A 23,051-nucleotide genomic window follows, 5' to 3' on the forward strand; every position below is an offset into this window, starting at 1 on the left:
CTGTTCCGGCGCTAAAAACCAGGGTTTTTCGAATGGAGGGCTTGTGCGCAGGTGCGGGCGTAGATTCTGGTCACCTTGTGGGCCCAAATTCTGTGTAGCACCGAACAGACCCCCCTATTTCAACTCGAAATCTGTGGCGCAGGCAACTTGGGTCAATTTGCGTCCATATTTGGCCTAGGAAGCTCGAGCTCGAGTTGCGACCGAACAGACCCGAGGACAGTATTGATGCCAATTGCGGCACTTATAACATCTCCAGAGTATCGAGCTTACAGTCGAAGCCAAACAAGACATGAATCGGTTATTTCGCAAATGGTCTTCGTACGCCGTCTAGCTGATATTCTGTCCCAAGGTACATATCCCTCCGAGTTCCCTTTGAACGGTGCAAAGCCATGCTGGCCACGGCAGTGCATGACCCAAGCCACTGTTCAGCGGAGCATTACCAGGATGTTGGACCAAAAGAGTTGTTGAGCATCTGCACCTGGTCCCTGGCAGCAACACGTGCGCTCCGGTGCTTGCCTTCGTGTAACACCAACACCAGCGTACACGGCGGATGAGTAGATGCCGATGCAACAAAATGCCCCTCACTTGGCAATATGATAAATAGCCGAGAGGCTCTTTGGGACGAACAACGAGCAAAGCTCTGAGAGAGCTCAGAGGAGCCGGAAGGATATCGGGGCAGCAGAAAGGAGATGGTCCGACCGAGATGGTTGGCGAACAACACCCTGCACCAACGGTTTGATCCACTCAAGCAACCTTTCAACCTTGCCCGATCGGTTTTCTGACAGATGCGGGGTGAATGCTACGCTGCGTGGGAATGCGGAGAAGCCTGCATGACCCCTGATACCACAGTATGGCTCTGTGGAGAAAAGGCAGGACGGTACGAGTAGCTTGATTCAACTGTCCGACGACGTTCGAGGGGCCTATTTTACCTACCTATTTCACCTGTCAGGAAGGTCAAAGCCTGTTTCCAATCCGGTGCAAGCCCCGCCGATCCTTGCGTGTGGCGACAGAGCCATTATTGAGCGAGACTCGGCCCAGCAAGTCATGGTAGAGCCAATTAATCTCAGCATTGTGGCCAGGGCCTTTAATGGACCCCTCTCCTCCTAGTGCGGTTCAAATAGTTTTCTCTGGGACCGCGCGGATTCCCTTGCTAATAATCCGAGCTCTCCAGAATTCGCGTTGCTTGCATCAAACCTCCCATCACGCCATGACGGTCCCTTATCTTCGCAATATCCTTCTTGCCTTGCAGCTTTTCCTGGTCTTTGTTCGTGCGGATCTCAACATCAGCGGCGAGACGATAACGACACGTTTCTGGGACTGCTGCAAACCCTCATGTTCATGGAAGGGTAAGGCCGAGGTATCGCGTCCCGTCCAGGACTGTCAATGGGACGATGCCCCAAGTACAGACATAAACGGTGGCACAGGCTGCGGTGAAGGAGGAGGAGCCTACACATGCAACAACCAACAGCCATGGGCGATTAATGACACTCTATCCTACGGGTTCGCGGGCGTCTTCATCACTGGCCATCCCGAGATTGAGTCCTTTTGGTGCTGTGCCTGCTACCAGCTGGACTTCACCAGCGAGCCGCTCAAGGGCAAGAGCATGATTGTTCAAGCATCCAACACGGCATACGATGTGAAAACTACCAACCGATTCTCCCTGGCGGTAAGCCAAAACCTTCTCGCCGACGTGTAACCACTCTGATGAGGATGCAGATACCTGGAGGCAATACCACACGATTTGACGGATGCACCAAACAGTATAATGTCAACCAAACCGTCTTTGGGAATCCCAACTCTGGAGTCGGATCCCTGGACGCCTGCAACAACCTGCCCGAGAAACTTCAAGCGGGCTGTCGCTGGCGTTTCGACTGGTTCCAAGATGCGCAGTATCCGAGGTACGGTTCACGGTAGTTTGATTACATCAAGCAAACTAACGTTTCACAGCGCAAACTTCAAACGCGTAGTCTGTCCATCCGAACTGACAGACAGAACCAAGTGTGTCCGCAAAGACGAGCAAGCTTTTGCCGAGGGACGGAGTTTCGCGACATCCAACTTCTGCCCCTCAGCTTGGTTCGCGATGCTATCCGTCATCTTCACAAGTTTCATTCTGGCATAGCCACATGGAATGCATGTCATTCGCCCCAGAGGGTCCGGGCGACGGGCTTTCCAATCTATCACAGTATGGACTTTTCACCCACACCTACCCGGCGACGTCAGGTGATGACGTCCTTCCCGTGGCATCTCCTGCATGGATACCTGACCAATATCGCCGCTTCGTCAACACCCTACCAAGGGAAGCGCTACCTCATTTCTGACCAAAACCAAGCGGCAGCACCACCCCGCTGATTGCTTCTCCACACGCATACCGTCGGCATATTGGCGATACACGCTTTAAAACTCTATTCGAAATGAAAGTACGGTTCGGATTCCCGTGGGACAAGGCAAACGGATGTACAATTACGGATATTCTGGCTTCCCTTTTCACGATTTCACGTACCCTATGGGAGATGCGACTCTGATATGTCTACATGACACGAGGGGGCGTTCTCCGGCATTGAATGACGGCGTATATGTCACCGCCGAGAATTTGCTTTTTCACCTTACCTTCGATATTTTCTCACTTGCATCGCGATGTTGCGCAGGGCGTTTCTAGGCTACATGTTGTAATGGATGGTCGTGCCTTTCTTTCAACTTCAACTCACGTTTGTCGGACAGGTAACGATGGCATGGTGGGAACCACGACGATGAAACCGTGGTGCGGTTTTCGAGTTTATTGTTGGTTTCCGTGTCGGCGTCACTTTGCATTTCTCGATACCTTTCATCATTGTCCACACCTTCAGCTCGAAGGACCGTTGTCGTGTCGCAGCGGCACGCACGAAATCCGAATCACGAAGAGTTCGAATTCCACGCCTCGCCTCGCTTCCCAGCGTAACTTTGCCGTCTCCTTTTCCTCACTCCCATCGCTACCGTGGTATTATCCAATGCTCCCCCACCACCACCGAGGACCGGAGCAACGCCACCGTCCCATGCATTGGAATTGCATGACCCTTGAACCAATATTTTGGAGCCGGAGTCGCCTCCTTCAACAGGCTTACCACTCCCTCCCCCAGAGTAATAATGAATGGCCCAGACGCCCCACCTCCTCCTTGATCTGGTGATGAACTTTGTAATTTAGGCGGGGTGGAAAAAAACTTGCTGGAGTGGCTGGCTGGCTGGGGACGTGACTGGGGGAAAAGGGACTCCATTTTATCCAAAATTCATCCGAGGGGGATATGGTGCAGTTGACCCCCCTGTCTCGTCTGCCGTTGCCCAACTTGCTGAGGGTGGGAGACTCTCCACCCCTCCTTTTCGCTTTTTGGAGGATTCGAAAGGCGGAGCTGTTCGACCCTGTACGATCGTCACGGAGAGGCGTAATCGTGACGGGAGTGGGATACGCCGCCTCGCATTTTGGAATCCATCATCGTGATTCCGTTCACGCATGGACCATCAGCCTGATATCTCCTCCACAACTTACCGAGACCAGTCAGAAGCACTGACAATCTGGGGTCGTCCGGACCCGCACATGTCACATGCAGAAGCGAGGGGCTCTCCAGGGCTTTTGCTTGAGCGAATCGACGACTTGAACATCCAAAGAAGCCAGGAATCCGGTCGTCGACAAAGTTTCTGCGGGGTGCTCCAGGTTTTCCCAGACGGCGGTCGACAGTCGACGCTGCTGTGCTCATTATTTTTCCGGAGAACGAGAGTCTAGCACCGAGATGTTAAGGGGATGCCCGGGCTATAGCTGCATCTTTGCGTCTAACCGACGATAACTGCGCAAATCAACGTGGTAATGGACCCATTATGAGTGAAGGGTACGCGGCTTTGGCGAGTCAAATGCACTATCATCTAGAGAGAATTCTTTTTTGGGGTCGGACGATTTATCCGCACTTGCAAGCCGAGTCACTGTTCCGCGGACGAAGGCCACAATGTGGGAATGATCTGCTCGCCTGTTGCGAAACAGGTGTCTCTCGCGAGTCGCGGAAGGGAAGGGTAAACGGCGCTCGTGCTCGCCACAGGAAAGGAGGTTTCGATGCGAGTCTCACGAAGCCAGGAAGACCCTGTGCCGAGCGATGGGGTCTGAGCGTTGTTCTCCGTGCTACGAGGACTGTGCTGCCATATGCGTGCTGATGTTTGCTGCTGGGAATCGGGTACCTGGAATCTGGGGTACATGGCGCGATGGGATGGGTTCCTCAAGTGAATGCATTTTTCTGCATATGTGCAGAGGCGATCGTTGGAATACAGACTCTGTGACCAAAAATATATTCGTGGCTGGCAGTAGATCAAGACACCACTACTGCAAGAACAAACGGCAAGAGGGGCAATTCGCGTTCTCGAAGATTTGCTCCACTCCACCAGCGCTAGAAGAACGCTAGAAACAGGCAACTCACAATAGCAGAAGCTCAAAAAAGAAAACGGTGCGCATCACTAATGTAAGTACCGCTGCCATGATAGCTTCAAATTCATAACTTCATACTGTGGTGGTGGTATTGTGTGGCTCCCATGCGATTGATCCCAACCCGCTATGCTATAAAAAAAAAAATCAAACTTGCAACTGGTCGCGTCCGAAACACCTCAAAACCCAATAAACTCAAGGAAAGGGGTATATTTCGTCGTCGTCATCCTCCTGCTCCTCCTCCTTCAGCAAACACGGCCTCAACGGACTGATGGGGCTGAGCGTCGGACTCGATGGCCGCCGCCCACCACTAATTGGACTGAGCGTCGGGCTGGACGGCCGCCGCGCGTTGTTGTGCGGACACAGCGTGGTGCTCGACGTGCGGCGCAGGGGATTGATGGGACTGAGCGTCGTACTCGACGGGCGCCGCGGACTCGCAACGAGCGTCGTCGGGCTCACGGGCTCGCCGAAACTCACGCGCTTCCAATCGATGATACCACCATCCCTCGTCTCGACGAGCGTGGGCGCGGAGCCCAGACTCCCCACGCTGCGCACCGTTTCTAACATGTCGCCCTTCTCGCAGCTGGACGAGGATTCGTAGCACCGGTCCGTGCTGTTCCGGCGAGACTTCTTTCCCTTGAGCAGGCCGCTGCGGTTGTTCTTGCGGTAGTCGGCCGTGGTGATGATTCGAGCTGGGAAGTCTGGCGCGTTGTTGTTCTTGCATATGCTGTCCCTGAGGTCGCGGGAGCGGGCGAGCGAGGATGAGAAGGAAAAGTCCTCTTGGACGCACGGCAGGAGCTTCCGCGCGATACGATGCTTTCGCCCCACGCGCGTGACGGTGGACGAATTCGTCGATGAGTTCCATTGCCATTCGCTGCGAAACTCGCGCTCGCGCTCGATGGGCGTCGCCTTGGTGCGGAAGTTGAAGACCCAGCGCGTGACGAGGCCGCGCAGGATGGGCACGTTGGCGACGATGATGGCGACGTTGTTCTCGATGTGGCTGATGCAGAAGTCGATGGGGTAGGTCCAGTCGGGTTGGAAGAGCGAGTAGAGCCGGTCGCGGTAGGAGAGGTAGATTTTGGCGGCGCCGATGGCTGTGACGCTGGGGATCTGTCAGTTCAAGATTTTGGACGCCGCTCGAAGCGGAGTAAGCTTCTCTTACGCTAGGCTCGAGGTGAAGACGGCAAGCACCACCAAACGGGATCGCAAACGAGCGCTCATCATCCTTCGGACGATGATGAAGGGAATCGGGAAGATGAGCAAGTCGGTAAGAAGATTGGCGCAGGTGACCCAGATAAGCATCTCTCCCATTTTATGTCGTCCCATGCAGTGCAGATTGCCAAAGGTTCTCGGCTTCCACGTGTTTCCGGTTTGCGGCGGGCAAGTGAAGATGTAGAGGAACCAAGGAATCAGGGCGCTGCCGACGGTGAAGACGAGGATGCCGTAAAGGGCCTTTTTTAGCCACTCAATGACCGAGCCTGCCCGTAGAAGAAGGAATATGATGGACGCCTTGACGAGTGGTAATATCGGTATGTTGAGAAGGTTGAAGGCCATCGACACCTGGATCTGATTAGTGTCCAGTTGGTAAGGACCTGTCGCAGGCACATACTGCGTAGTATTCGTCGTAATCCGGCTCGATCTCGTTCGGATCGACGTCCCATATGTGTATACCGACATGCCACATCTTGACATCTGTACAATCGTTAACATCGAAACTAAGTCAATCCGTGTCCGAAGCGTACGTCTGAAGGAGGGTCCTATCAAAGCTATCGAGAGGAGGAGTGGTAATATGATCAACCAGTCATCTGTAGGTTGCGCCGTCAGCCGGATGCTCGCAAGCGGATGGAAGAAAGAACGCACCCAAGCCCAGCCGCAAGTTCAATTTCCGTCTGGTGTATAGTCTCAGGGCGACGAAGATGGCCGCCAGCACCGGTGTGCCAGCTATCACCGCCAGGCAGGTGACTTGGAGCGGGTAGGCAGGCATCTCGAAGACGACCCAAATGGCAGTCCTGGGGAACCCGAAACCGCGAAAACCACACCGCGCGCTATCGCGGGTGGGAAGCTTGATATATGATGGTCTACCCACTAGCTAGCTGGGCGCCATCGACTGCGGCAAGCCACCCAAAAAATACCCTGGTCCCCTTCTTCATCAACAGGACACGGCCAGTCGGACCTGGTCGCCCCGCAATCTGTTTAAGCACTCTCGGTTCAAATAACGAACCCAACGGTTGCACGGATGATCAGCCCGGTTAGCCAGCCAGAAACGACTCACGTGTGTCTGGTGACACACTATACTGCCAGTGTAATATCTGCAACCATTTTGGACAAAAGCCATCCGTTGCCCTAGACTAATAACTGTGACTGGGGCGACTCATCAACCGTCCACACTGCCTTGGTACCTGGGAAGGGTGGGGTTGTCGTCTCCCCGTCTCAGACTCTACGCGCCGCAGCTAGAAACGTGGCGGTTTGGAATCGACGCCTATCAATTTAACTCATCAGTCGACAGGTGAATACCCCAGTAGCGTCTAAGTTACAGATGGGACGTATTCCGTCCGCTAGTAGGGCGTGGGTGAAGAAGGGTGGGCATTGCTGCACCCCGACACTTTGCAGCTGTGGCCATACAGCCCTTTTCTGCCGATCCCTGTGCAGATTCGACTTTTGACGCGGCTTAATAAATGAATCCCTCGAACAGACAATATGCAGAAAGGCATAGAGAATAATGCGTGAGAGACGGAATTGAAGCTGCAATCAAGTCGATTCATCGGGTAGCCGCTCTCTTGATATCCACCCTGGGGGCATTAAATAGAATCGAGAAACCAGTAAGTATCGCCGTTGGAGGGTAACTTTAGATACCGTAATGCGCAGCGCGAAGTAACTCAGTCTAGAAGCCAGAACAATTCCTCTACTGACAATGTGGCGAAGGCATCCATGTCGCCGTGCCCAGATTCAGGCCATTCGTGTGCTGTAGCAGCGGGCAGGGTGTCTCGTGCCCCTGACCTCTTTTACTACCCTAGGTATTCACGGCCAGAACCCCAACTACACAGCGACTATCCAATGCTGTAATGCAACCGTCTATCGATCGTCTACCATCTAAGGCAGTACTCTATTCGGATCGCGTGGGAATAATGAAGTCATCCGAATGTTAGGAAGACCGAGATAGAATTGTACAATCCGCTCCAAGCCAATTCCGCCTCCTCCATTGGGAGGACATCTATACCTGAAGCCCTCAACGTAATCGCGCAGACCATCCGCGTCTGGGCTCATTCCCTGTTCTCGGATCCTCTCGACGAGGAGCTCGTGGATATAGATACGTTGCGCGCCAGAGAGAATCTCTTGTCCACGCATAAACATATCGTAGGAGTTGGCGTAGTTCTTGTTCTTCTTGGAAGGCATGGTATAGAAAGGACGCACAGCAGTGGGAAACTGGTCCAGAGTATAGAAGTCGGAACCATACTAGCCGTTTGTTAGCTGGACAGTCTATGTGTCGTATTTGTATAGAGTTTATTTACCTTCTCAAGAATAAGTTGACCCAGTTTCTTCTCCTGAGGAGTGGTGAGGTCGTCATAGTCACCCACGCTTTCACCAACCTCCCGCAGCATCATGACACCCTCAGAAAACTCGATTCGGGGAATATTCGAGATTGCTGGAAGCTTGAACGGTTCCACGGCGTAGACCTTCCGTATGAGCTTGGTTTCCTTGCCTTACCTCTCGTTTAAGCCGTTGAATATAAAAAGCATAAGCTTCTTAAGCAAGTCAACGACTTTATAAGAATCTTCTAGGATTTGCATTTCTATGTCGAGGCTGATAAACTCTGTTACTCAGTCAGTTTGGATCCTCGCGGCCTCGTCGACGTGTTAATAAAGCTTCTTCTAAGCATCAGCGCACAATGCTTACCAGTTAAATGTCTAACTGTGTTGGAGTTCTCCGCGCGAAAGACCAGACCTATCTCTATCACCCTCGGGAACCAACTCTGGATAGCCATCTGCTTAGCCAGTTGCGGACTCTGAGCAAGATAAGCACTTCTATAGAAATAGTCGAGACGGAACACGCTGCTTCCCCCTAGCTAAGTGTCTAGTTTACAAGCGGAGAGCTTACCTTTAGTCGGCGCGCCTATTATCTTGGGGGTATAGATCTAGATAAAGCCATAAGAGCGGAGGAATTCTTAAAATAAGCAATCAACGCTATCTTTAATAAGGAAGATACAGTAGTTAAGCTTGGCTCGCAAGTCGAGTACACGATAGTTTAGTCTCGTATTTAGTGACACTAGAGGTCTGGCTTAGCTGACTTCATAAGTAGCATCCTTGTCTTCTGAAGGCAGCGGGCCTTCTGAGTCCGCGGGCTGTAATGGTAGCGGCAACTGTGCCTTAGAAACGGTGGAGATCCTCCTCGCGTGAAGTTCGAAATCTTGAATTGTTGTACTCTGAATCTTTTCGCTCGTTCTCTTGACGACGCCAACAACAGTACAGATTAACTCAGGGGGAATATTGACGGCAAATTTGATCATTGGCGTGGACACGTATCCAGGAGCCTCAGCAACAACCATCTAAATGGACTCCAGGCCTTGACTCAGTGTAAGAAATGCAAGCTTTGCGGATTGTGAGCGGGTGTTGGACACAGCAACCCGGAAGACGCACTCTCGGTCTTCGTGCTCTTCGATATTGCGGAGCGGGATCCATTTCTCGACAGCAGTTTGCGGATAGAGATTGTCTCCTTCACCGTAGTTTCTAGCAGCAAAATCATCTTCTACTTGTTGTTGGAGCTCAAGTTTTTGCTGCTCTAGAAGGGCACTTCTCTCAGCTTTCTTCTTGGCTTTTTCGGCTTCCTTTGCGGCGTTTTTAAGCGCGTTTTTGCTTGGTTTTGAAGAAGGTTCCGACTCAGCCATGTTCGAGCTGCGTCTCACTAACAAAGTGTTGGGGTTGGGATGTTGAAGGTGCCCAGGTGAAGTACTGAAGGTGAGCCAACCATGTGGAAATCTCGGTGGGTGGCGGGGTAGTCACGTGACTGTGGCAAACAAACACTTGAGCCAATTAGGCACCTTGGCAGAACCAGCCGGTCGCTTATCAAACATCCACGCGTCAACCCGACTTCGTTGCGTCTTTCGCGTATTTCCAACAAAACGCACTTGTGATCTATCAATCTTGCATATCTCATCATTATGGCTCTTCAAACAACCCACCGAATGCTCAGGCCCCGGTTTCCGCGAAGTACCGAGCGTATTGTAAAAGACAGCTTCTTCGAGCCGAAGCGCTTTCCCATAAACAGACCTGTGAATTCATATTCTGTGCCAGGTGTGGCATAAGTATTCGATCGAGATAGGGAGCTACTTTCGCATATTTGCGTACGAGGATCATGCAGACGCCGCTGCAAAAGTATTCCCATCCCCTAGACGACTACGATTACCATCAAGCTACATGTTCGTACCTTCAGTGCTCGAGGTGTTATGCTCCAATGCTGCTTGCCGCATTGACCGATCACAAACCTACTCTAGGGTACTTGTGCCGGTCCAAAATACCTTTCTACAGCTAAATATGAACCGGACAGTTATGCGACAGCCTTGAGAGCGATCTTTCACCCCAAACAGCCGTTCCCGCTGACATCATCAGCCCTTCATGTTATGAAAGCGTGGACCAAAAGCCCATACACGACGATTATTGTCGACTTCGAGTATGCAATACCCTAAAGCCGTTTCCCAAATGGCCAATGGCTGCCACCTTGCCTCCCACACCTAGACATGGTTGAGACGCAAGCTACACTTTAATAGGCCATACACGTGATACCAATTGATCTATAGATGTTTGCATGCCGGAGTAAATCGATGCAATCAACACAGCCACATATCTCGGAGGAGCCGCAAACTATGCGATCCTTCAGAGCGGTGTCGTCATCGAAAGTCCACTGCATAAGGCTACGGTCCCAATGTTCCACCGGACCGCTGCCCGGCCAGGGGAGAAGGTATTTAGTACAAGTACTTATAAGGCGAGCAGATAGGACTATGTTTATCAGTGTAATCATGAGGGTGGCTGGTGTCTGTTCTCTCCTAGCGAAGAGCTCGCCGGCAGCAGTCTAGGCTGAGACTCACAATGGTAGAGCAGGACATTCATAAGCGTTTATTGGAACATGTTAGCCCAGTGTCTCTCCAACGGCATCTTTTATTCACAAGAGATAACACTCCTACTTTGATCATAAAGATGCCCAGTAAGAATCCAGCACACTGCAATCAGAGCCTACGTGATGTTTGCTCAGCCATCTGAAGGCAGTTCTAGATTGCTAGGCTTCCGCGCCTTTCATTATCTCATTTATTCCGTGAGAAGTTAGGAGACAGACGTGTTGCCTTACCCTGAAATTATAAGCTGTAGATGGCCATGTTTGTCCCAGTTCCCACTCGCTCGCGTAATCCACTGGCTCGACTGACTACTGGGGGAAATGCTGGGATTTCTTGATTAGTTGCCAGGTTGTAAGCGTTATAAGATGTGTATCTACGGATTACAATTCTCTCATATCTTGGGGTTACTGAAGTCCGTTGAGATGAAGAATCTTTGCTGAGACATTCGCTCTTAAGATATCTTCGTCGCGGACCGAGCAAAAGCACAAAACAAGGAGCGATCGAGATGTCCTGTCCCTAACACTCTAGGGAAACGGGATGGTTCAAATAGTTGTAAGACGTTGTTAATCTAGTCAGCAGAAAGGGCTTGCAAACAGATAAGTGATTGTCACCTCCTCTAGACCGATAGGTTTAGATATAAATCTCCCGTCTTATCTAGCATTTCTTAGGTAGTTTGACCGTGCCGCGATAGTGAACTACCTAGTTATTGAAGACTTCGACACTATTGAGGAATCATTAAAGCCTTTTCCAGACGTAGACAGGACCTAAGAAGAGTACAAATTACGGTCATGAGCGCAAATGCTCTAACTAGTCAATAGGAAAGGTCTAGACTCCTCGAGTTATATGTATATCCTGGTCTAGATAGCAACAGTCTTTCAGGCAAAATCTGCGTACTGTTTAAGAGCAAGAGTGTAGCGCTCGAGCACAGAGAGTGTGAATGAACGAGACGATAATAGGTTGATACCATGCTGACATCCTGTTTCCCACCAGCGACAAGGCCAAGGACGGACGATTCTCCACAGTTCATGAGGTAAATCGCACTCAAGAAGAAAGGCACTAGCACGGTTAGACATTGAGCAAGAAGGTCGCAGCTGCATAGAATCAGCATTGCAAAGGAAGACGAAGCACTTTATATATACAGGTGCTCCTCGAACTAACAAGTCTCAGAACTCCAGAACCCGCCCCCAACCCCTCTCTTCATGTCTTTCCATCTGCTACCCCGTTGATTTCCGTTTCATCGCCGTCCTTGATCATGTGCACGATTCTAATCACTTCGCCGTTTGGCAAATTTACCTGCTCCCTTTTCCCGCTTTTTACATATCCACATTTTTCATACAACGCAACCCCGCTCAACGTACTACCCATTTCCAGTCTGTGGAACCCGCCCTCTCTTGCCTTCATCTCACAGTACCTCATCATCATTGTCCCAAGTCCTTTCCTTGCCCAGTCGGGATGTGTGAATATTGCACGAATGCTCGCTCTTTCTTTGGTTGGATCTCTCGCCTCTGGCATGCGACCAGGTGCTGTGTCGGCGCCATATAACGTGCGCCGAAAAGACCATCCACCACATGCGCATATTGTCGATGGAGAGTCAATAGGGTGCAGGATGAAGTACGTTTGGTCGTGGATGAGTAGCGTGTCAGGACCAAAAAGATATCCAATGGAGCCATCGAGCTCAGCATTCGTATAGTGCTGAGTTGCCAGACCGCGCAGAGACGTTGCAATCATGGTTTCCAACGCAGGGATGTCGGATGGTGTCGCAAGACGGAAAGCGAAGTTGTGAGTCGCTTCCTGCGCTTTTGCGCTTGTAATCGGATCATGATTCGCCATGAAAGACTGAGCACTTCGGGTTGTATTTTGGCCTTCTTTTCGCAACGTCTATTATTTCTCACGCTTCAAATATATGGCGCTTGCGGTTGAGATGTTGACGTAGCCTCCTTAAACGGTGGTAGGTACGAATGGGAAAGCCAGGACTAGCCCCAATGATAAGGGGCTCGGATGCATTCTCCGACGGAAAGCACCCTTGACTATTAATAGCTTCTGGAAAGCTATATTCAAGCCGTCAAGAACTACTTTTATCTCTGCTAGGGTGCGCAACATATATAAAAACGTGCTCTCCAATGGTGCGAATATGTTACATGCAGAGGAAGGCCTACCAGTGACATACAATTTTTGGTTGTCTAAATACATAGCTAGGTAGGTATCGGAAAGCGACGGAAAACTTCATCATGTGGATGGAATATTCGGCGGCTCACTCTTGATGGTGAAAATCTACTGAACATTTGAAGCTATCTTAAACTGAACATGGAGGGGTTGATATGCAGCTGCCGAGGTGTGCAGCTTGTATAGCTCGCCAACACGTGACTCCCAGTGAGATTTCTGGTTCCCGTGATATATGCTCTTGATATGAGTACGTCTAACTGTGTAGAGTCTATAGTAGGAAAGGATCAGAGTAAGGCAAGTATTAAGTAATACAGCCTTAATCGTGGTTTTATCTGTCGAAGCGCGCGTCGCTCGAGAACTATCGGTATTGTATTCTCTTCACCGATCGACAGCTCCCCTTCTGCGCTGGTGCCTTTATGCATTGGCTGCACTAAACCCATAAATAGTGCCATAGCGCCCAACATAGTTGGCACACTTGCTTCTCTAACATTCACGGAGGCCTCTCAAGCGGCACGTACTGCAGTTCACTCACGCGGTCTTCCGAGGTCCGTCGACATGGTGTTACGCGCCAAACATACAGTGTGCAAGCTGACTCTATCATGGCTTGAGATCTTGCAATGCCCATACTCAACAATCATTTACTTGTATAGGGGAACTGATACGCTCCCAATCTTTGGGCCGCAGACGCAGGTGCGAACTGCGGATTGATAGCCTATCCAGGTCATGAAGTGGAGCATAGCAAGTTTGATAACTTTCGCGCTGTCTGATACCATCGTTGCTTCTAAGTAATTGAGCCACGCTGTAAAGGGTAAGAAGAAGATTCAACGTCAGACATCGCCGATGCATCCCAGTGATATGGTGGCTATCGAGCATTGAGCCGTGGCCACGTCAGTGATATCTGGTACCTAGAGACCTGGCGAAGCAAAGTTTATCTTGATCTATTCTCGAAGACTAGAGGTTTCGTGAAGTGGAGGATCTGACTTGCGTAGTGCCGCTAGTGTGATTCTTCTGGTTAACCTTCGTATGCGTGCCAACTTGCACACAGCATGCCTCTTCTGAAGGCTATAGACCACACTCGGACGCATATACAAACACTAGAAATATTCTAATCAAAGTAGGGACTGCAGCGACGACAAGTGATCATGTACGTCAGTGAAGTGTTACCCTATGGGAAGCAACAACTCAGCGCTGAAGCTTTTGCTTTCTAGTCCCGCTACCCTCTAGGTTACCCTAAGCGTATCGACCTTGCACATCTAAGCTAGAGTACATATATAGCTGCCCCGTCTCAATTACCAAACCTGGGAAAATAACCGGTGCTAGACTAAGGCTGTTTATCTATTTTACGCTATACCGCATCACTGTCTCAGCAGAATAGATCTAATCTTTTTTGCTTGGTCTCTATCCACACTAGCTACCCTAGGGTAACGATTAGTCCTGCCCTTGAGGACGGCTTAGAAGCTGATGGCATGCACGTACTCATCCTCGAGGATGAAGTTCACGTATACTCGCGCTGGATAAGCACAACGACAACGAACAGAAGTCTCTAAATTTGTTACAAAGCCGGATATGATGAGTCCATTTGAAGTACCTACGTAGTTTTGAAGGTCGAACATACCCAGGCAACCTAACGTCAAATTAAGCATCGTGGTTGCCTCTTTCGGACCTAGCGCCAAGCCCTTAATTTGACTGAGAAAAACTTTCTACTACAGTAACCTCCCATTTATGATTGACATCTTCTCTTGACTCTATTCGTCCTCTGTATCGGTGTTATCCATGTTTGATGTCCCCAAATGGCTGTATATCTGGCGCAGATGACTCCGAATACACCGTGCTGCTTTCGGACGGCGATCCTGACGGCGGACGCACACCGATCCAGAGCCTCACATCCACGCTCAAAACAGAACGGGGCAACTCTCCTCTGAATGAAACAACTTCCCTCTCTTCGAACCCAGCTTGTACAGCAATAGATGCTCCCATAGGCGCAGCTGAGATCCCGATGGGCGCAGCCTCAGCGTCTATGTTGATCAGTAGGAGATCCAGCTCTACTTTGATCATGCTAGAACATTACCAGCAAGTCTCATACACCAACTAACAAGTCGAGTAGCATGCCCGCGGCGCCAATAAGCTGGATGAACGGCTAATGTGGAAAGTCTCATCAGACCGGCCAAATGTCTGCACGATAAAATTTACGTATGATGCGGCACACTGGCGAAGAAACTCACCTCTTCTTTGCTGAGCCGGTCGCATCCTCATATTGTTTAACTGCTCTGGCACTCTGATCTCTGCTTAACTTCCTAGGCATCGCTGGAGATTGCATCTGGGCTTTCAGCATGTCAGGGCTTGTGAGGAGCCGTGGTGTCGTGTGCTTACGCCAGGCTCTTTCCTCATTCAAGCGCCCTATGAAAGGGGAGCCTGGCCTCAAGTTGATACTGCAAACACCCACGACCACCTTGACCTGCTCATTCTTTCCTTGCTTGTGCAGAGAGCACTTTCTTAAAGCATCGTACACGCTTTCGTCCTCATGGGGGTCGAAGACATCTTCCGCTACAAGCACAATGCTTGCCGGATCAACAATCTCTTCGTGATATTCGAACCCTATGCGCATCAGGTAATCAATTCCTTGACCAGCCGCATCTCGCAACGATCCCGAAGTGGAAGTGTCCGGGCGAGGACCACAATGTTGGTGCTTTCAACATGGGATTCATTTAAAGCGAGGGGCTACCTACAATATGAAGAGATAGTGTCTTCGGGAAAGTCGGCGTGATAAGGTCGTTGGAACTGAAAAGTTGGAGACCAGAAGAAGCCTGCCGCCGCAACTGACGCTATTCGGGGCAGATCAACCAAAGTCGCGGCGCGGATATTCTCGAAAGGCGGCAGCTCTGGGTCTCTCGACATTGCTTCAGGAAAAGTATGCGCACTTGGTTTCAAGATGGAAAGCTCTCCTGAACTGAGCTCTCGGGGCTTATATGTATTTCACGTTTCCTGCATGGCCTGCCCAACCGACACAGTCATATTGCATTATACAGGACACCATCGATGTGGCCGGAGGTTGGGCTGCCGACGTGGCAGCAGAGAAGACGAGCAGAAGCTGTTACCCGAGCGAACGGGTGGTTTCGACGATTACCACACCAGTGTATGCATGCCACTCTCGCGGAAGGCGGCAGAAGGAGCCATTGCCTTCAACGTATGTGGTGTCGCGCAGCGAGGGGGTCCGGGGGTCATAATGTGTATGCATATTGGAGCTGCGAGCGGTGAGAAGAGATATGCAATAGGCAATGTTTAGGGGCCGACGGTTGAGGGTGGAGATGCAGTGCTTGTTGATTGTCTTCGGCTCCTTCAGTTCGGCACCGGAACGAACGAGCGCTCGGCTCGGCATCCGTAGGGGATCTCTCACTCCCTTGCAGCCCTACCGCAATGAAAGTGTCCGTGCTTGGCCCCGACTTGTTGTGGCACAGCTGACTTGAACGAGGGGTTGGCCAGGCTGCTCGACGAGGACCTGTCACCTTTCGCGTTTGTCATGTTGGTAACGCCTGTGACACCTGAGAGCACACCGCTGCTGACATCTGACATCCGTTCTGCTGGGCTCACGGCTCACCTCTCCTTCTACAACCCCCACTCATCTCTGTTTACTCCGTACTCCGGATAGCCCTGGCGACTCTTCTTTCGGTCGATGACACAGCGCGACCCGTTGACCAAGAACCTCCAGTTGGTACAGGGTCAGCTGCGCGAAGCTTCAGCCTCAATGGCCACCGTTTGGCACGACAGCGGCGTCCACCGCCGCACATATGACCTTCGAAACGATCTAGCAAACCCCGAGCCATATTGGACTTATAGTCAACAAGGCTATTCGCCTGCGCAATGCCCCTTGCCGACCACTGTACGACACCCACAGCATCAAATCTCCATAAATGATCAGCCCGCTTCCCGGTTCCGCGCATATGCTGAAGAGCAGTCAAGCAATCACAACCCCTCTACGGCTCCTTCCAATGGGTTGATCATCTCCACTCGACTAACACCGTTAGCGTCCCCTCGCCCTCCACATTCCGGATATGCAATTGATCCCTCTGTTAGTGGTTCCTTTTGTCCTACGTACGCAGAGGGACGGGCTCCAGGGATAGACGATGCCTTCCCTGTTCGGCAACAGGCAAGTGGTCATTCAAGTCAGGCACCAGAAATATGATGAACTAATGTGTATTGCAGATATATGATGGGACGCTCGTCAGCCCAACATTAGTACCTCCTCTGCAGTGTTCGGCTCCAGTGGCTACCGTGCTGAATCCCGCACACGGTTTTATCGCTTCTTCAAGCCATGTCCAAGGCGGCGATAGAGAGACACATCTGCATTGGCCCACCACTATGAGTCCGCTAGCTGTACGACAAATCATCCATGAACCTACCACGACTAACGATACTCCTCCTTCCTCTGCGCGCATTCATTCAAGCTCGATGATATGGAGATTGGGCGAAGTCCAACAGGCGGAGCAGGCGGGACAGGCCGCTAGGGCGTCTGGATCTACCTCGGCCATTCTCGCTCCGTTCCACATGGTGGCGACTGGCGCTTCTGGCCCAGGTCTCCAGGATGGACAGCAATATTGCTTGAGCGCAGCATATCTCCCCGAAGATACACATCATGCAGGTTTGGTGATATCATCAGGTCGGAGGCAGTCCGCTAGCCGAAAGGCCGCCCCTCGGGTTCCCGCTACTTTCAAGCCAAGGCAGAAAAAAACCAAGGTAGTCAAAAGGTCAGGTCCGCTATCGGAGAATAACAGACAAAAAACACACAGGATGCGATCTGGCGCCAAGATGGGCAAAGGGAACTGCATCCGTTGTAGGTTCTACAAAGCCCGTGTAGGTATTCTGCGCTTCGGACGGTATTGAATGATCATAGGAACACTAACTTAGGTTCGCAGTGTGACGAGAATGAAATCTGCCTGCCTTGTTTGAAGATTATGCGTGCCGCTCGGGTTTGTCCACCTATATGCAACCGAGGACGCATTGAGCTCGCAAGCATAGCTCGCAGGTGTAGGTTTGCTGAGCATGTGTTCCACAAGCAACTAACTTGGTTATAGGCAATGGCCGATTTGCGCAACCCGAAGCGGACTTCCTGCAGTACCCCTGGAAGAGCGCGAAGGAGTACATCATTGAGTTTGTTTGGAACCTTCCGGGATTTGGGCCCGTACCTGGAGCAAGACTGAGCATAACCTGTCGCGAATATGAACCAGAGGGCTCTATCAGAGACGCGACAAAGTCGGAGTGGGAGACTGAGAACGGCATAGTGGTCTCTGTCCAGCAGCCCGCTTACGCTGTTTCCGATACCTTACGATTGCAGACTGACGTTGAAGCCCTCTTCGTGCAGCACCTTCCACAGCATCTTCCTAAATTCAAAGAGTGGATTCTCGATCGAACGAGGTACAATCCTTTGTCGCACATTACTTTCCAGGAAGCTTTCCGACTGCAAGAGAGGGGAGGGCCGGGAAGTGAGCTAGTTGTAGCGGCTTTACGAGTCCAGTGGCTGTCAATATTATCACAAGGCTACGGCTCAATCCGCTCCACCGATATTCCGGGATTGAATCAATATGATTACAGGGCGATGGGCCGTAGCACGTATGAAGCGTACAATCGCAACTCAAGCGATCGGCCGCTACCAGAACCCGTAACGCACGCATGCGATGTGTCCATCCTCAAGCTGCTCAAACAGGCTGAGGCGAGGTGCGTAAAATTGCTTGGGAAGGCCATTTTTACCTCTGGCGTAAAACCATGGTATTGGCTGCTTCTCAGCTTTAGCGTCATAACCTGGAATATGGAGTATATTCACAGCGGTGCCGAAGGATACATCCGGTCAAAGGTCCACACGGTATGTGGTTGAAATTTCCGTATCTTGAGAATGCTCTAACATTATCAGCATGTTGAAAGGCAAGTCAGTGCGGTTGTCAGCGAGCAAATGCGCAAATGGGAGACCTCTTTCCAGAATATCTTGGACCACTGGAGAATAAGCCTTCGAGATTTCAGGCCATTCGTGGTAGCCAGGAACAACCCGGAAGACTTATGGAGGAGTGGACAGTTACCCGACTACGGGGCCCTCGAGTATATGAAAAAGATGGCTGCAATGCTTGATAACCCGAGTTCAGGTATGCTGAGGCCTCGCACAATGCTACCATAACGATTTCTCATTCAAACAGGCCAATACGCACCTCCTATGATTGGACCTTCCGCATTGACGAACCTTCTGGGAAGCAGATGGATGATTAAATTGATGGAGGAAGCTGGCAGGTCGGCAACCCATGCGGCGGCATGACTCTAGGAGAAAAACGATGTTAAGCGTGTGCGACTCACTTCTGCTGACATATTTCCGATCGCTTACTTGCTCAGATATGGGTACTAATGAGATTGGCTTGAGTCGTTTCATTCACAGTCTGGATATCATACAATCTCCTTGTGAAACCCCCAGAGCGCCATTTGAAACTGGTCATGCCGAAGTCTTGACCCGTCCGTCCCAATCTATATGCACAAGGAGAAAGGAAAGATTCGCCCTGCCTGCACCTAAAGAACCAAACGAAGGGAGAAGGAAGAAAAAGAAATGAAATTAGGAAAGATGGGAAACATTCACTGGACAATACTCCCCCTTCTAACCGTGACTATCGCGCCCGCTGATACCGCGGTGCGGGTCAGTGTCTCGAATGGGAATGTTCTGCGGTCGTCCAGGAGTGAATGGATCGTCAAACTTGTGCAACCAGCTCGCCGGCTTTTCCCATGCATTCTCGGGATCGCGAAGGAACATGCGAAGCAGATGTCGGGTGCTTGGCTTACTGTTCGTTCCATGGTATGCAGCGCGCGCGTGCATGATGCTCAAGTTGTTGATAAATTGGATGTCCCCTTGCTGGCGGTCAAGTTTCGTCGAGAACTGTCGAGCTAGGCTCTCCACAGCCTCAAGAGCGTGCATTTGCTTGTCTGTAAGAGCCGGCATGTTGGGTTCCCGCGGAATATGGGGTGTGCCTAGAAGCGGGGCTTTGACGAGCTGGACCATCGGCTTGCCCTTGGAGAAGAATAGAGTTGGCCCCAACTCGAGGTATGGAGCTGAATCCCTTTCACCTGTCAGTAAATGCTTGCTTGTGGGCGCCATCGACTCACTTCTGCTTCAGCTCGAATGGCCAATCCGCACTAGCCATCGTTTCCAATACTTCTGGCTCGGTCTCCAGCAGAGCATTGTAGATTCTCCAAAAGCTGGCAACGTATTGCTCTCCGCCACAACCACTACCGCCGTCGTTACGAACGTGCAGAGCCAGTACATCGCCCGAAAACCGGTCACTATGGAAATCCTGTGGCTCTTGTCAACTCAATTCCACGCAACTATCCTATTAACATACCATCGCAACGTTGACCTTTGAGCCGGCGAGTCCTATGCCCTCGGCGCCCGCGGGAGCTTTGACCTGAGTGGCATCCCAGACATGGCTCAAAGTCTGATTCGCATAAGAGTCCGTCGCACGAAGAGGACAGACATGCGCTGAGATTCCTGCGAAGGCTATTGTTGCTTCCTTGTCGTTGAACCTGGCCACCTGATCATTTCCGTCATTCTGCACATGAACCCCCGACGCTCCGAGACCTCGCAAAACGACGATCCCGCATCCGCGATGGGCCTCCTTGCTCACGGCAGCTAGCTTGCTAGCCAAAAAAGGTGGAAGTGGAAAGTTAGACCGATCAAGGCACTCGATAGGAGATCCGGAAACTCGCGGAATTTAGTAACAGATTCGTTGAGGTTTGTGTGGCAATAGTGACTTACGTCGGAACGAAAGGACTGCGGCCTCAATAGCTTCGATTTCGGAAGGTGTAAAGTGAACGACGTAGTCTTTGAGTTCGCTCCCTTCCCATACCATCGGACCCGATACGGCCGGCGGCAGCGTATCCGGTACCGAGATGTCTGATAGGGCAGGGGAGCTGCATCGAAGACTTTCCACCGATGAGCCTGCATTCAAGCTTTCCAACGATGACCTTGCGCTCAGACTCGGGACAGACATCTTGAAGCTTCGGGGAGGTTTTGTAGCTGATCGATCTAGATAAGGTGCTCGAAGGCAGAGTTGCTGATTATGTGGGCTAGTGGGCCTCAAGTTCTGGATATATAAGTAAGTGTGTTCTGCATTCTGTGTGAGAGAGAAGTTGGCTCGCTTTTAAATATGCGCGGAGTCATGATGCACGAGGCCTTTTAAGAGCAAGGATACCGGTCAGACATAGAAACATGGATTGTCAAACTAATGTATAGCTGACTGAGCCCAGATATCGAACAGTCCCGATTACTCAGGAGGCCGTTGACTGTCCCGGAGCATTGTTTGCTGTGCCCTCTGAATGGCCTCGCGTATTCAGTCACTGGTAGCCATTCATTACGCCGTGCTTACCGGCATCAGGTACGGCTTCATCATACGGTCACATTCACACGTTGGCCATGCGGCGGGGAGCTGGCTGAGCATGGCCAAAACTCAAGCCTTTGCCACACGGTTGCACAAGCTCGAGGCTCCATCACACCTACGCCGTCTCAACAGCCCCTACCCTGCCATGGCTGTTACGAATAGTATGCAACCAATCGAGTACCAACGTTCCCTTCTACCTTCTTCCAAGCCATGTTGCGTAGGCCAATGCGTACGGCACACGGACAACAACTGGAAGCGCTCGCTTCAATCGAGGCGAAGTCTTCCAGGGCAGGCCGTTAATCAGTTATAGCAACTCATGGTGGCTTCGCTAGACGGCGGGTTTTCAAGTCATGGAGAGGGATCGTGCCGATCTTGGAGGATTGGGCGATCTTCCCTTGCATCAGCTCTATACGCCATGTGGTATGAGCCATCTGCTCTTCGGAGCACCCAACAGAAGTGTCATACCACCCATCCGCATGCACCGCTGAGTAACTATCTTGGTGCTGGCTCATTTGACAGGATCGCGAAGCTGTCTTCTGCTTGGTAGCCTTCCTGCACAGTGAGGACGCCGGCAGCTGGCCCAGGGGGTGTAAAGGAGCGGTGGGCGTCCGGAGTGCATATTGAGCCCAAATTCAGCGCCTATTGCATGCACTCGCGGGCATGGCGCCTTGCGGGTGGTTTCGATGCATCTTCTCTACCTTCGACGTCCCCATAAGCGTGGGGGTCCCTTCCCCTCCCTGGCATTCTAAAGCAGAGGCAAAAGCATAGCGGGCGAACATCTTATCTCATCCGTTAAGGGTACTTCCATATGTAGCCACTCCGCCATCACAGCTAAATTCAAGCAACGTTGAAGCCTTGCTCCCCAGCTAGCGTCCGCTAGGATGTAGGACATGGGTGTTCTAGAGTTAAACGCAAATGGATACGAATATGGGGTTGAGCCTGTCATCCGCATTGCTGACCAGACGTCCAGGCCTCTGCGCATACATGATCAATGGTGGGCGGCTGGCTTGCCAGCGACGATCGTTTTCACTTGCATGTGCCCCTGTTGGGAAGCTACCCGGATTTTCATGCGTATTTGCGTTGGAGATAAACGCTGAATACCTTCCATACCTAAAAGGCAGCATTCGTTTGGCGCCTCAAGCGCTAGCTGCACCAATAGGCCTCTGCGTTCGTCTCACATTCATCAAGCTCAGGGAACCTTCAGTGAAAGACCACCCTCCGCCCCATCTACAAGGTATGCAAAACAGCAAGGTACATGAGGCACGGAACGGTACGCAGCGCGAACTTCTGTCGAGCGGGTTCTATGACGAATCAAGCTGCAAGTCGCTCAGTTGAGGGATAACAGTCTTACAGTACACGCCCCGTCTCTCCGGAATCCCCGTCTCTTCGCCCGAGCCCAGGCCAGGGTGAACCCGCCTCTAGCAGACTGGCGCGATCTTGGTGATCTGGTCAGCCGTTATCACTGCAGCCGATATTGCTCCACATGGTGCAGGAACGAATCAGTCGATGAGGGCAACACCCAGCTGATGTTGTACATTAGTGGGTTTGCCTGTTTTGAATCTCCGTATTCTGCGCTCCCTTCAACCCAGAATTCAGTTCCTCGATGCACCCTTTGGAAGCGTCTTTGTTCAAGAAGCCGAGCAGATGGACCATTCCGTGCTGGACGCGCAGGCGGCACCAGGATCCAAGGTTTGAATTGACGGGATGACGAGTGCAGGTTTTGGCGAAGTTCAGCACGCGTCCGGTCTTCAACCAGTGAGATTTCGAGTGGCTGAAAGTATAAGCTGGGGAGCGGACCTGTAAACGAACAAGTGATGTGTTGCAGTCCGCACTTGATAAAGCACACCCTTGCTCTCTTCATGGAAGAGAACACCCATAGACGCTTGTCCTCAGCACTCACCTCCAAACTCTACTGGACCAAGAGTAGTATACGCTCGCTGATATTAGCGCC

General features: G+C 51.4%; 8 protein-coding genes across 8 annotated transcripts; 3 read left to right on the plus strand and 5 right to left on the minus strand.

Annotated features, from left to right (window-relative positions):
- Positions 1-1,207: 1,207 nt before the first annotated feature.
- Positions 1,208-2,119, plus strand: EI97DRAFT_461549 (endoglucanase 1 precursor; the record flags this gene model as incomplete). The annotated part of the gene is made up of 3 exons (XM_033801208.1): positions 1,208-1,666; positions 1,717-1,898; positions 1,948-2,119. The coding sequence occupies 3 exons, from the start codon at positions 1,208-1,210 to the stop codon at positions 2,117-2,119; spliced, it is 813 nt and encodes a 270-aa protein (XP_033650472.1).
- Positions 2,120-2,340: 221 nt separating this feature from the next.
- Positions 2,341-3,205, plus strand: EI97DRAFT_195022 (uncharacterized protein). Its single transcript, XM_033793633.1, has one exon. The coding sequence runs from the start codon at positions 2,562-2,564 to the stop codon at positions 3,159-3,161; it is 600 nt and encodes a 199-aa protein (XP_033650473.1). The 5' UTR covers positions 2,341-2,561; the 3' UTR covers positions 3,162-3,205.
- Positions 3,206-4,465: 1,260 nt separating this feature from the next.
- Positions 4,466-6,736, minus strand: EI97DRAFT_496341 (uncharacterized protein). The gene is made up of 5 exons (XM_033802473.1): positions 6,296-6,736; positions 6,178-6,240; positions 6,045-6,127; positions 5,598-5,995; positions 4,466-5,537 (listed from the first exon to the last, which is right to left on the minus strand). Exons 1-5 carry the CDS (start codon positions 6,417-6,419, stop codon positions 4,631-4,633), a joined length of 1,575 nt encoding a protein of 524 aa, XP_033650474.1. The 5' UTR covers positions 6,420-6,736; the 3' UTR covers positions 4,466-4,630.
- Positions 6,737-7,525: 789 nt separating this feature from the next.
- Positions 7,526-9,317, minus strand: EI97DRAFT_452715 (class II aaRS and biotin synthetase; the record flags this gene model as incomplete). Its single annotated transcript, XM_033800420.1, has 6 exons — positions 7,526-7,888; positions 7,945-8,135; positions 8,330-8,494; positions 8,531-8,567; positions 8,721-8,978; positions 9,057-9,317. 6 exons carry the CDS (start codon positions 9,315-9,317, stop codon positions 7,526-7,528), a joined length of 1,275 nt encoding a protein of 424 aa, XP_033650475.1.
- Positions 9,318-11,673: 2,356 nt separating this feature from the next.
- On the minus strand, positions 11,674-12,486 carry EI97DRAFT_436543 (acyl-CoA N-acyltransferase). Its single transcript, XM_033799132.1, has one exon. It carries the CDS (start codon positions 12,366-12,368, stop codon positions 11,736-11,738), a length of 633 nt encoding a protein of 210 aa, XP_033650476.1. The 5' UTR covers positions 12,369-12,486; the 3' UTR covers positions 11,674-11,735.
- A 1,982-nt stretch (positions 12,487-14,468) lies between these two features.
- EI97DRAFT_445388 (uncharacterized protein) lies at positions 14,469-15,596 on the minus strand (the record flags this gene model as incomplete). Its single annotated transcript, XM_033799968.1, has 4 exons — positions 14,469-14,716; positions 14,770-14,873; positions 14,924-15,296; positions 15,428-15,596. The coding sequence occupies 4 exons, from the start codon at positions 15,594-15,596 to the stop codon at positions 14,469-14,471; spliced, it is 894 nt and encodes a 297-aa protein (XP_033650477.1).
- Positions 15,597-16,198: 602 nt separating this feature from the next.
- EI97DRAFT_436546 (uncharacterized protein) lies at positions 16,199-19,174 on the plus strand. The gene is made up of 6 exons (XM_033799133.1): positions 16,199-16,845; positions 16,902-17,549; positions 17,612-17,723; positions 17,771-18,555; positions 18,604-18,829; positions 18,881-19,174. Exons 1-6 carry the CDS (start codon positions 16,444-16,446, stop codon positions 18,994-18,996), a joined length of 2,289 nt encoding a protein of 762 aa, XP_033650478.1. The 5' UTR covers positions 16,199-16,443; the 3' UTR covers positions 18,997-19,174.
- On the minus strand, positions 19,015-20,713 carry EI97DRAFT_470039 (Clavaminate synthase-like protein; the record flags this gene model as incomplete). The annotated part of the gene is made up of 4 exons (XM_033801744.1): positions 19,015-19,783; positions 19,830-20,017; positions 20,066-20,424; positions 20,479-20,713. 4 exons carry the CDS (start codon positions 20,711-20,713, stop codon positions 19,327-19,329), a joined length of 1,239 nt encoding a protein of 412 aa, XP_033650479.1. The 3' UTR covers positions 19,015-19,326.
- Positions 20,714-23,051: the final 2,338 nt, after the last annotated feature.

This window comes from Westerdykella ornata (assembly GCF_010094085.1).
Source record: "Westerdykella ornata strain CBS 379.55 unplaced genomic scaffold EI97scaffold_32, whole genome shotgun sequence".
Taxonomy (NCBI): Eukaryota; Fungi; Ascomycota; class Dothideomycetes; order Pleosporales; family Sporormiaceae; genus Westerdykella; species Westerdykella ornata.

Bases quoted from the DNA above. Each gene is read 5' to 3' on its own strand.
- EI97DRAFT_195022 (XM_033793633.1), top strand. From the start codon at position 2,562: ATGACGGCGTATATGTCACCGCCGAGAATTTGCTTTTTCACCTTACCT.
- EI97DRAFT_496341 (XM_033802473.1), bottom strand. From the start codon at position 6,419: ATGCCTGCCTACCCGCTCCAAGTCACCTGCCTGGCGGTGATAGCTGGC. The intron at 6,241-6,295 runs GTGCGTTCTTTC...CGCAACCTACAG, and splicing joins GAACTTGCGGCTGGGCTTGG to ATGACTGGTTGATCATATTA. The intron at 5,538-5,597 runs GTAAGAGAAGCT...ACAGATCCCCAG, and splicing joins GTCTTCACCTCGAGCCTAGC to CGTCACAGCCATCGGCGCCG.
- EI97DRAFT_436543 (XM_033799132.1), bottom strand. From the start codon at position 12,368: ATGGCGAATCATGATCCGATTACAAGCGCAAAAGCGCAGGAAGCGACT.
- EI97DRAFT_436546 (XM_033799133.1), top strand. From the start codon at position 16,444: ATGGCCACCGTTTGGCACGACAGCGGCGTCCACCGCCGCACATATGAC. The intron at 17,724-17,770 runs GTAGGTTTGCTG...ACTTGGTTATAG, and splicing joins CGCAAGCATAGCTCGCAGGT to GCAATGGCCGATTTGCGCAA. The intron at 18,556-18,603 runs GTATGTGGTTGA...TAACATTATCAG, and splicing joins TCCGGTCAAAGGTCCACACG to CATGTTGAAAGGCAAGTCAG.